The 13,288-nt window shown below is 34.0% G+C and overlaps 1 protein-coding gene across 1 annotated transcript; it reads left to right on the plus strand.

Moving 5' to 3' along the window:
- The first annotated feature begins 5,144 nt into the window (after positions 1 to 5,144).
- LOC127122601 (uncharacterized) lies at positions 5,145 to 5,579 on the plus strand. Its single transcript, XM_051052908.1, has one exon. The coding sequence runs from the start codon at positions 5,145 to 5,147 to the stop codon at positions 5,577 to 5,579; it is 435 nt and encodes a 144-aa protein (XP_050908865.1).
- Positions 5,580 to 13,288: the final 7,709 nt, after the last annotated feature.

The following is a 13,288-nucleotide window of genomic DNA, read 5'->3' on the forward strand; positions in this document are numbered from 1 at the left end:
CTTTGAGGTCAAATCGAAACAACTCAGATCATGTACCTCAAATTTTAACTCCATGTATCTCTCAATATACTTGGAGTTAGGATGAATTGAGGCCAAATTTGTGATCAGTGCCATTTTTACTTTAAAATCATGTCCTTCTTTTTTATTTTAGTGATGGTGATGAGTGGACCAGTCCGGTGAGACTCGCGTGAGAAGGTGACCGGAGTTTTGCTCCGGTGATGAGTTGCCATGGTCCAGAGCCACATGATCTTTTTGAATTAATCTAATCACGAGTGTTGGTTTTGAATACCTTGTTTGTACGCGCTGACTAAAGTCCATGGTGGAACACGCGTTTGGATCCACTTGATTTGCCACCTCAATTAATGAGGGAGATAAAGTGGTCCACATTTTTTCTGATTTTCCAATTTTCATTTTATTTGTGTTATTTTCATTAATTCATATTAATTTTAATATTTATCCAAAAAATATGAGAGTTTCACCCAAAAAAATTAAATAAATTCCTCTTTCATTTTCTGAATTAAAATTATTTTTTGGATCATTATTAATATTTTTCATGATTTAATTGATTTTGTGAATATTTTTAATTGTTTAAAAATACTTTTAAGTTTCCAAAAATTATGAATTTTTTTCTCCAAGGTCCTTTGACCTTGTTTGACCTATGATAAATCTCATGGCCATTTCTTTTGTGTTTTGATGAGGTTTTAGGAAATTGACCAACCATTATTTAATTTAATGCATATTTTGATTATTTTTAATTGTTTAAATGCCAAATAAATTGTGTAGAGCCATTTTAATTGACTTGTTGAGTTTGACTTATGTTGTTGGGCCTTGGTCAAGGTTGATTTGACTTTGTTGAGTTAAGATCATTGGATTTAGGGGATTGATGGAATATACATTTCATCTCCCAAAATGAATGAATGATCTTAATTTGGTAAAAGTCCTCATTTGACCAATTTGTGTTGATTCCATTCCCCTCCCTCTTCATCTCATTCCCCTTATTTATTCATTCATATCATAGACCTATGATATCTCAAATATCCTAATGCTAGTTGATTGCAAAATCAACATGAGTGTGGATGAGATTAGGTCCACCACTTTGCATATTTTTTGCGTGTGTGGTATGTTTCATGAGCATAGTCCAGTATACTATGTCTCTAACACGCATTAACACCAAAATTCTATTGCCCGACCTCAAATAATTGTGACTTCTACATAAGTCCAATTATGATTGCTTAACATAACACTAAATTTGTGACACAACAGGCATAACATTCTAGTAAGTGAGATTGTTAGTCTCCCCTCTTTCATGCTATTGTGTGGAAACTTGGCCTTTTTTCCTTCCTTTGGAAGATGTATTGGTTCAAGGATCCATGCTTGTGACAAATGGGTTGAGTGTTCTCCTCCAAAGAATGACTTAAACAAAACAAGCTAAAAGCAATACTAACTTCTAATCAACTAACAACTAACATTTAATTTCCAGTCATTTACTTTTATGCACTTTAATTTTTAAGCTTTATTCATTTGCCATAATTCATACCATTCAATTTGTTTAATTTAATGCCATTTTCACTTTGCCCACTTGGGCCATATTTTGTGATATATTGTGTTTGTATATATTTGTTTGCTTGTGTCGTCTTTTGACCTTAATGTACATAATAAGAACAAAAACCCTAAAAAACATCTTGTGTGGACTGTTGGTTTGATCTGAGACTATTGGACTTAGAATTTAGGCAACACTCCTTATGCAAAGGACTTGGCCAATGCCAACTTTCATGAAACCAAGTGCTTGTGAAGTGAGCATTCATCTGATACAATATGGGAGATACATTTTAGTTCATCTCCAACATTATCATATTTGAAGTTGTTACTTTGAACCTGTGTCTAATGCCATCTTTGAAATCATCTGATGCATGGGAAATTTTGAAGAAGATCATGGAGTTGCTAAGCTTGGATGTGACTATCTTTATTTTATGCCTTTCTTTTCATCTTGCTATTTGTGTATTGATGTTGCTTGATTCAAAAGTCTAAGGGAAATTTGGGTTTCTATATGACATTCTTGTCTATTGGATTGCAGCCCATTGGTTAGATCTTTCCAACTCTTAATTTTTAAATTTGTGCTTAGGATTAGTCTCTTCATCTTCTCCCCACTTATTTAATTTCAAATCTCTCCCTACTTTCAAAAACCTTCTTTACTTGTGTTTGTTTTCTGAACTTAGACCATATTGCAAATTAGAAACTCTGGCCTTATGCCATTGCCTTTTTTTAAACTCTTTTCTTAATCAAACTTGTAAATAAACTTAACTATACTTGACTTAAAATTTCAAAAGACAAAAAGAACTAACACTCATTTAAACCTTTTTAGGCCCTTTGTGCCTTTGTTAAACTTAAACTTTTGTTAAAAGTAATGCACCCACTTTGAAATTGTTACCACGAACTACGAGGTTTTGATCCCTAATTTTTATGTTGGTACGTAGGCACAAGTCCGAAGGTCTTGTCAAACATAAAAATATAATTAATAAATTCTTTTCTCATCCCTCCACTCTATTTTATTGCAAACATCATTTTGTACAAAAACACATATGCATACAAAAAAGAGCTACCTAGGAGTACCTAGGACACTTTGGGTGCTAACACCTTCCCTCTGTGTAACCAACCCCCTTACCTGTAATCTCTGGCATTTTATTAGTTTTGATTTGAAAACTTCTTATATTTGGGTTTTGTTCATAGTTTTCCCTTTTCTCTTGGAAACAATAAAAGCGTGGTGGCGACTCTGGTTTAATTGACGTCTAGCTTATCCATAGCTTGATGGTCATGAATTTACAGCTACAGTATCCTCTGATTCTCTATGTACATCTTAGCATTAGGAAGCATAAAAGAATTTAGAAACAAATTGGAAAAGGTCTCATGCATCAAACATGCATAAAAATCAATTTTTGTGAAAATAGGTATTACAAGTTGACACATGCAATTACAGGTCGACCTATGGAAAAATTTCTTGGCTATAGGTCAACACATGTGGTCTATAGTTCGACACATATGCTGCAGTATTAAAGCATGTAGTTTTTGCATCATGTGCTGCTCTTTAGGTGACATATAGGAAACACATAAAAGTCATAGGTCGAAACATGACGTTAGACAGGTCGACCTATGCATCAAACAGGTCGACCTATGCGATGTATTTTTTTAAAAATATATATATATTTTTATCAAGTCCTTTGCATATAATTTTTTCCCTAGATCACCCATACATATAAATACTTCATAATGAAGCATTATTTAGTAAGGTTTCTAGAATGAGTAACCTACATGAATCCAAGATTTCAAAGCATTCACACCATCTACAACTCCATCCAAGCATACATACAATCAAACTACACATAATCATTTTTTGATTGGGTGTCAACTAGATTAGGGTTAATAACGTCTAATTGGGTTTGTTGTACCAAAAATATTGGGTTGATAACTTTGAGGGATTCAAATCAGAAAAATGAGTTGGGATTTTTCTTCAAGATCTTTTAAGGTTTGAAGGTTTTAGACAAGATTGTGCAATTCAGATCCGATAGAATGAAAGCCTTAGGACAAGGGGTGCCTTGCAAGGGAGTAGTGTGTGATGGTGGATCGTGTTGGCAAATCTTGGGTTTCAACAAGTGTACGCTTGAGATTAATTCAATCAGGTGAAAGCCTTGGGACAAGGAGTTCCTTGCAAGGAAGTAGCAAGAACATGAGAATTAAAGTGACATTATTGGTTACTTGATCAATCTTTGATCAATGATTTTGAAGGTGGTATAGTCAATATCAAACTTACGATTTGTAGAGATTGATTTCTTCATCTCTTGTATACACACATTTCGTAAAGTAAAATATAATATAATATCTTTATATTGAATTCAAATTAAGGGCAAATGTACCCATAGTGAGGTCGATTGAGGAACTCCCTGAACAAAGTCTTGCATACTCTCTCTCTCTCTCTCTCTCATTATTTAGTGGTTTGCAAATTGTCGATTACATTGATAATTTGATCAACATTGTTTGGATCATAATTTTGAAAGCATTTTGAAATTTGTGTTGTTATGTAGATCAAAAACCATTTGGTTTTGATTGGATTTATAAGAACAACAAACACTACATAAAGCTCTAAACATAGTTGTTCGCACACTAGGTGTTCAACAAATTGCTTGACTTAACTTTTGTGTATGTTTTGTTCATTGGAGATAGAATTTCCCTATTGTAGTGTATTCAAATAGTTTTTATTAGTTGTTGTTGATTAACTTGTGGATTATTATCATTGCATTAACACTTCTACGCATATTCGAGCTTTTTTATAGTAGGTTCGGTTAGAAGATTTTTGATCCGGGAAATTTTTTAAACTTTCTTCCGCGCTATAAATTTTTTCAAAACCAATTTTGGTTCAAGTTTTAAACTTGTGATTTATTCACCCCCCCTCTAGATCTAGGCATATCATCTAACAAGTGGTATCACGAGCTCCCGTTTATTGTGTGCTTAAGATTTGCTTATTAGATAATAGCTAGTGAAGCTAAAAGGGCGTTTAATATAACACCTATTTTTACCGGTTAGAATTATGGCTATTGGAAAGCTTGTATGTGTATCCATATCAACTCCGTTGATAAGGGTGTATGGGACGACATCATCAACAGTCCTAATGAAATTACAATGACAAATGATGAAGGCGTTATTGTACCAAAACAATAAGGTATATGGAATGATAAGGATAGAAAGTTATGGTCACATGATTGGAATGCACAAAATATTCTCATATCCTCTTTAGGTGTTGATAAGTATTATCGTGTTTCCTATTGTAAAATTGCCAAAGATATGTGGGACGCATTAGAAGTTGCCCATGAGGGAACTAGTGAGGTCAAACAGGGTAGAATCAACATATTGAATCAAGAAATATTCACACATCTTATTAACCTGTTGGATTATCTAGGTTAGCCTATTTCCAATGGCATTGCTACTAATAAGGTTTTGAGATGCCTAAACAGGGAATGGAAACCCAAGGTCACCTCTATTAAAGAGGCGAGTGATCTTAAAGTATTTATCTCACTACTTTGTTTGGAAAATTGGAAGAACATAATCAAGAACTCACTTGCTTGGAAAAACACGAAAAAGAGTATGAAAAGAAGATGAATAAGGAGAAAGGTAAAGACAAGGAGGAAGTAAGGAAGTCTATTACTATAAAGACTTCAAGCTCAAAGTCCTCAAAAGATGAGCATAGTCATTGTGAAGAAAGGAATGACAAAAACTACGATGATGATGATTTTGGGTTATTTGTTAATAAATACCAAAGGTATATAAGGAAGAACCGAGTCAAGGACTCCAAAATAAACTTAGCCATATTTAGAAAGGAATCCAAGTCCTTAAAAGCTGATGAGAATAAGAAAGGTAAATTCAGAAGCTCTTGTTATAATTGCGGTGAAGTTGGTCACTATAGACCGGAATGTCTCATTATTAAGAAAGACAGGGAAAAATGGCATGACAAGAAGTCTAGAAGAGAATATGTTGCTTCAGATAGTTCAAGTGATTCCTCAAGTGATGAAAGCTCTACTTCGAGTGTATAATCGGCCTGGACTTATCTTATGGCAAATGGAAGAAAGAAGAAAAATGTAAGTCCTTCTAAACTTGAGCTTACTAGTCATTTATCTTATTCTCAATTACAAGATGCTTTTGATAATCTTCATAGAGAGACATTAAAAGCTTTTAAGAAGTTAGCTTCACATGAAAATATATTTTTACAAATTAGAAGCTAAGGTCTTAGAATTGGAAAAGAAATTGGAAGCAATTAATCTATCTATGCTAGATGTTTAAAAGGACAATATTGAGGATGAAAGACCTTCTAGGTTTGGTTGTGAATCTTGTCATGATTATTAAGAATAAATAAATGTTCTTAGAATCAAATTAGATAATGCATTACAACTAAGAATTACATTTTCCATTGATCCATCTACGATTGGAAGGTCTTTGAACCATTCACACAAAAAACATAAAATTTTCAAAAAGGGTTCAAATGGAAAAAGCACATATCATCATAACTTATCTTGTCATTATTGTTGCAAGAAGGGTCATACTGTTGAAAAGTGTAAATTTAGGAAAGTTTTTGTTCCTAAAGGAGCTTCTCAATGATTACGTAAATGCAACCTTGATTTCACTCACTCGTAAGGACCCAGTGAGAATTGGGTACCTATTTCCTTTGTTTAATTACATAGGTTAAATGTATTGAATCTACGGAAAAGATGTGGTATCTTGATAGTGGATATTGAAACATGTGACGGGTGACATATCTCTATTCATTAACTTTGTGCCAAAGAGGCAGGGGTTCATCACTTATGGAGATAACGACAAATTAGTTATATTTGGAAAAGGTAGTGTAGGTAACTCCTCATCTACTACTATCGCCGATGTTATGCTAGTTGATGGTCTTAAACATAACCTTCTTAGAATTAGTCAACTTTGTGACAAGGGATTTAAAGTTACATTTACAAACACTTATTGCTTATTTGAACATAATGAGAAGAAGGATTGCATGGTTAAAGGCTTTAGGGTTAATAATACCTATATGCTTAACTTAGATGATGTATCCCTGGTTGGAGCTAAGTGTCTTACTACCATGAGTGAAAACTCTTGGTTATTGCATAAACGCTTAGCTCACATCAACTTTGATTTACTAAACAAAGTAACCTCAAAAGATTTAGTAATCAGTCTACCAAAAAAGAAGTTCACAAAAGACCATTTATGTGAAGCGTGTCAAATGGGGAAGCAAATAAGAGTTTTATTTAAATCAAAAAATATAGTTTCAACCTCGAGACTGCTTGAGCTTCTTCATATGGACCTTTTTGGTCCCTCAAGGACTAAAATCATAGGTGGTAACTATTATGGCTTTATGATTGTTGATGATTACTCTAGATTTTGTTGGGTTATGTTTTTGTATAGTAAAGATGAGACCTATCTAACTTCCAAACAATTTGCTAGATTATTTCAAATAAGATGAACTTGAAAATTGGTTCCATCTAAAGTGATCATGGAAGAGAATTTGAAAACCTCCTCTTTGAGAAGTATTATCAAAAACATGGCGTTGAGCATAATTTCTCCCCTCCTAGAACTCCATTACAAAATGGGGTTATGGAGCACAAAAATTGTATTTTAGAGGAGTTAGGGAGGACTATGCTTAATGAAGGAAATTTACCAAAGGATTTATGGGTCGATGCTATTAACACGACGTGGTATGTCTTGAATAGGATTATAATACGTCCTATTCTAGATAAAACACCATATGAACTACTTAGAGGTAGAAAACCTATTGTTTCTCTCTTCACGTTTTTAGACATAAATGTTTCATGTTGAACAATCGAAAGGATAATCTTGGCAAGTTCGATTCGAAGGATGATGAGGGTATCTTCCTAGGATACTCACAATCTAGTAAAGCTTATAAGGTTTATAACAAAAGGATACTTATTGTTGAAGAGTCAGTTCACGTTAATTTTGATGAGTCTTTTCATAAAAATGTTGGGAAAGATGTTTCTTTTCATGATGTAGGTGTATCTTCACAAGATATTCTCAAGGAACCTGATAATGTAATTGATCAACCTAAATCAGTGGAAAATTAGAGAGTTGAAGATGACGATTGTGAAGAGGAGAAGGTGGAAAGTCAGGATATAATGGATAACCTTCCTTAGACTTTGAGATCATCCTATTGACAACATTCTTGGAGACATCACCAAAGGTGTGACAACATGTACCGAGATAAGCAACTTTTGTTATCACTTTGCGTTTGTTTCACAGGTTGAACCAAAAAATGCTAAAGATGCATTGCTTGATGAGCATTGGCTTATGGCCATTCAAGATGAACTAAACCAATTTAAAAGGAATGGCGTTTGGACCTTGTCCCTCATCCAAAACATCATCAAGTAATCGGCACAAGATGGGTTTTTAGAAACAAGCTTGATGAAAATGGAGTGATAACCCAGAATAAAGCCAGACTAGTGGCTCAAGGTTATAATGGAGAGGAGATAATTGACTATGAGGAGACTTATGCTTTGGTCGCTCGCCTCGAGGATATACACCTTCTATTAGGCTACACTTGCTCCAAAAATTTCAAGTTATTTCAAATGGACGTGAAAAGTGTGTTTATAAATGTTTATTTTAATGAAGATGTGTATGTAGCTCAACCTCCCGATTTTGAAAATCACGAGCATCCCAATCATGTTTTCAAATTAAAACGTGATTTGTATGGTCTCAAACAAGCACATAGGGCTTAGTATGACCGACTTAGCAAGTTTTTGATCAATCAAGGGTACTCAAGGGGGAACTAGATACCAATCTTTTTATTAAGCGTCATGGAAATGATACTATTCTTGTTCAAGTTTATGTCGATGATATCATTTTTGGATCAACTAATATGTAACTTGTCAAAGAGTTTTCTAAGCTTATGCATGGTGAGTTTTCGATGAGCCTAATGGGGGATTTGAATTACTTCTTAGGACTTCAGATCAAGCAACTCAATGAAGGCAGATTCATTTGTAAAAATAAGTATTGTAATGACTTGCTAAAGAGATTTGGCATGGAAGATGCAAAATCGGTTGACACTCTGTATATGTTTTTTCTCTAACCTTCTTTGGAAGTTATATTACATAAGAGTGCATTCTCCATCAATTGATAAGCAAGGTATGTCGGTACATTTTCCATTTTTTGTGTAAGTTTTTCTTTTTTCATGTTGATATGTTCCAAATGATTAATATTCTTGACGTATAAGATAGTTCATGAATGTTAACTTCTAAAAATGTCTAATTGATGTATGTAAATTTATATGCTTATACTTACTTTATGTTTATCTCCTTCATGCTTGAAATATATAGTTGGTGCATTGGCTTGTTATCTATTGTGATTTAACATGTTATAATGTTAGAAATATTTTTGTTATGTATCATTGTTATATTTTCATCTTTGTTTTTGGTTTAAGTGGTGGTATATTATTTTATCGCCTTGCTAGAGCACATGCATGTGCAACATTTCTGGAGCACCAAAGGCATATGTCACGTAATCGTGTCGTTTTTGTAGGAACTCAAGAGTTTTTGATTACATTGTGTTGTACCCAAAAATTTACCCTATTATTTTCAACCATATTTGGCTTATGTCTTATCAACATTTACATTCATGCATATCGTTGGTTCTATGATTATGGGATCGAGGCATATCTCTTGTGACCTTCTTCAGGCCTTAGAAGGAAGAAAAGTTACAATCAATACAAAGAGGGTGGGATATCCTCAACTACATAATCACCCAAGATATCAAGGGGTTTCTTATGCCCTGGGACATCTCAAATGGTCAATCACCTCATCAGTTGATTGAGAATTACAAGATATTGGAAGCTAATCACACTTCTTTGTCTTTTGGTCCTTGAGATAGGGTGCCATGAACTTTTTGGATCATCTTCATCATGTTATTGTGAAAGACATCTTTTCTCACAAATTTCCCAATTTTCCCTAGGAGAATCAAGGTTGTGAGGTAGAACACTCATCTCCTATTCTTTTTAACTAAAATTAGGGTTTGTGATAAAATCACTTTATTTTTGAATTTTTGAGCAAGACTTGATTCCATGGTATTCTATGTGCCCCTAAGCATATATGTTTGTAAAATTGGCCCTCAATTTTATTTAGAAGAAGTTCAATTGCTCAGATGACCAATGGTTTGATTCAATTGGGGAAAAGTCAATTAAGTAGATTAAAAAGTCAACTCTTGACTTCTTTGGTAAAATTGTATTCCAAAAGTAAAATATGGTCCATGGTTGAGATTTGATCAAGAAAAGTCAAGAGATTCATCAAAAATCAAGAATTATGGAAAGTTACCTAAATTGGAAATTAGGGTTTTAGAAACTTGCTATTTTTGCAAGTTTGGTGTTAGTGGGCAGCTACCTTCATGGCCAATATTCTCCATAACCAAGACTCCAAATTAATTTTACCTTAACATGAATTTTGTTCTCCTTTATCCAAGATTTAAGGAGGTACCAAGATTGAAGTATTTGAATCATCATGGCTCAAGTTATGGTTGTTGAAAGTGGGGTGTTTCAAATTCATTCAATTGTCCCAACACTTAGAATATTTCTAAGTATCCCAAGTCAAGATTCCCAAGCATGTTCATGGTGGTTTTAGGGGATATTAGGGACTCCATCTTAAGGTGCTTCCAACATGAAAATTATAGTGTCAAGTCTCCTATTTCCATTGATTCCAAGCACACCTCATTTGGGTATTCACAACTCAAGATATCACCCTTAAAAGTCATGAGCTTGGATTGATTGATTTACTTTTATACTTAGTGAAAAATTTCTAAGTATTTGATCATTTCAAACAACCTACTTTATGTCCAATTTTCACAAGGTTAGAAGTTTCATCTGGATTCGACCTCAACATAACAGTTGTTATGTATTATCTCCTCTCTACTTTTGCTTCAAAAAATTTCTTATTTTGTAGTTTAGGGAACAAGTTATGAGCATGGTAAGTTGGGTCCTCAGAATGACCTATATTTGACACTTTGACATGCAGTTCCAAGCATCCATCTTCATGCCTATTTTTAAAGGAGCTCAAGGTTCTTTTTCAAATTTCCTCAAACACCAAACATGTTCCCCTGATTTCCCTCTTTCCAAAATGCCCTATCTCACTCCATTTGGCTAAGAGGCCATGGAGTTATATTAACTTAAATATGACATGTTTAATCTCCATTACCACACTTATTGATTATGATTATGCATGATGTTGCCTTTCCTTGCCGCATGATTTATTTCACACGACCAACACGCATTCCCTTACCTTGTATAGACCAATAACACACGAATTGTGTGCTTACAAATCATGTCCATATTTGGCCAAAAAAGGGAATGTTTTATTGGTCTCTTTTTCTCTCTCCACTGCCTCCAAGTCGCACGATGCTGAGACCTTTTCATGACATCTCCAACTCCCTAAAACAACACAAAGTATGCACTCCTTGCATCCAAAACACAGCCTTGCATGCCACTCTTCAACTTTGCACAAACTACCCAACTTTCCCTCCAACGGTTATGTCCCAAAACAAAGCACCACACCTCATCATAAACATGATATATAAGCTAACATTAACCTAATTTCGAGGGAGAGAGAGGTCATTGAAGAGAGAGAGCTTGGAGGCTGCAGCAAAAACTTGAGGATTCCTTTCCATTTCTGAGATCATCTTCACCATTCACTCGACTTCATCTTTTTTCCCAGAAGAACACCAAGCTCCACTAGATTTGTTTCTGTAGCTCCATCAAGATCAAGAAGCAATGGATCTTCTCCACTAGGTAAGTCATTTTCTCACTGCACCTCTTCCATTTTTTAGATGCGTATGTTATGAACTACTTAAGGGTGATGTATGAAGTTGGTCCACCATGTTGGTTTTGTTTGATTACTTTAATATATGATGATTGAGTTTGCTGAGATTCTTGAAACAATGTGTTTTCCCTAACTTTCGCACCATTTTTCTCCATGGTCAATCCATGTTTTTAAGTTTTGTTTGAGGTGTTATTGTACTACTCCATGAGATCTATGTTTTTGTTTTTTATTCCATTCATTTTTATGCATCGTGGTAGGAGTTGTTTGGATTAGAAGCTGGCATGTTCAGGTCGGGTTTAGGGTTTATGTTTGCATGATCAAAGTTTGAAGACGAGTGTTAGCATATTTTGATTGGTTGGGTGTGGTTTTGTCCGCTAGTGACTTAAGTGGAACATGACCGGTTGAGGTCATGTTCACATGAATTTTTGTTCATTTCATTTTATTTTTTTAATCAAAGTTTTAAGGGGTTTGGACCATGGGCCTAGTGCATTTACTCTTTCCACCCCCCTGCTTTAGGCCCGTTTGCATTTTAAACTGTCTCCTAGTTCATTTCCAATTTTCTAATACACCCCTTTTCCATTTTCACCTATATATATTATTTCGTTTCATTTTATTTTATTTAAAATACTTCCCTTACTCTAAAAATTCCGAATTAATTCATAGTTGACATTTTGATTACTATTTAATTTCCCATATTTTTTATTTTTGTTTTTGATTTATTTTAATATTTATTTTGATTATTATATCTAATTAGGTTTAATTAATTTAATTTGTTTGTTAGGATTTGATTATTGATCTTCCCATTTGATTTATGATCCAATATTTTATACACATTTAGACACACAAACATAGGCTATTTGGGTTTTCATTTGACATTTGGATTGATAAATTTAGATTATTTTCGAATTTTATTTTTGAAGATGGTTTGGTTTTATCAACTAGTGGTGCATTATTTGAATGTGGATTTTGTTTGAACACCTTTTGCAGATGATTTTGAGTATATCTTTGGGACACTTTGAACTTATGATTGCATCTTGCTATGCCTAATTTTTCATAATTTTCCTATGCTCCTAGTTATTTTTCTTAAGTTATCCAAGGCATGCTTGTTTCTTTGAGATACCTTTTACATTTAATAGACTATTTTGGAATGCACTTGTGCAACCATTGTGGATCTCTTTCCCATTCTCTCTTGACCTCATCATCATCATTTATAGGTCTTAAATTCATCCATGTGACCCCTTTTTTGGCATCTCCATTTGATGTTTCTTTGCTTGCTTGTCTTGAATACTTCTTCCTTGCTTTTGAGACCATAGTTGGATTTTGTTTTGTGCATTCTAATTTAAATACTATGAGTCCAATGGAATTTATTTCCTCTTGTTTACACTTATGACTTCCTTGGTCTTGATATCTTTATACTTTTCTCTTATGATTCTTTGAATGGTAGTCCATTTCCATTCATCATGATGACACATGAGGAGCTGCATTCTTCTCTTTCTTTACCTAGTTTTGAGTTTGATGGATGGTGAAGCTCTTAGGATCTTGGGATCCATATTTGTGTATTTTGATATTGTTCTTATTTCATTTCTTTATGTCTCAATTTCATTTTTACATTTCCCTTTACTTTGGTTGGACAAAGGACTCCTTGCTTGGATGATGTCCACCTTGTGACTTGCTAGTTGTGCATGAACTTTGTGTTTGTTGGTTTATTGATACCTCTTCAAGTTAGAGGTTGTATGCTTTGGAGAAGACTTCACTATTGTACTGTGACCCTATGATCACCCCTCTCTTGACCTTTGCTTATCCCCATTGCATTTTGATAAAGGATTCCTTTTCTAGGATGACATCTTTACTAGTTTGTCAAGTTGTTTGACTTTAATATGTGTGTGAGATTTGAATGAGTTCTCTTGTTACTCTTGAACCTTATCTTGAATTAA

The sequence above is a fragment of the Lathyrus oleraceus genome, chromosome 2, assembly GCF_024323335.1.
Source record: "Lathyrus oleraceus cultivar Zhongwan6 chromosome 2, CAAS_Psat_ZW6_1.0, whole genome shotgun sequence".
In the NCBI taxonomy this organism is placed as follows: domain Eukaryota; kingdom Viridiplantae; phylum Streptophyta; class Magnoliopsida; order Fabales; family Fabaceae; genus Lathyrus; species Lathyrus oleraceus.

Bases quoted from the DNA above. Each gene is read 5' to 3' on its own strand.
- LOC127122601 (XM_051052908.1), top strand. From the start codon at position 5,145: ATGAATAAGGAGAAAGGTAAAGACAAGGAGGAAGTAAGGAAGTCTATT.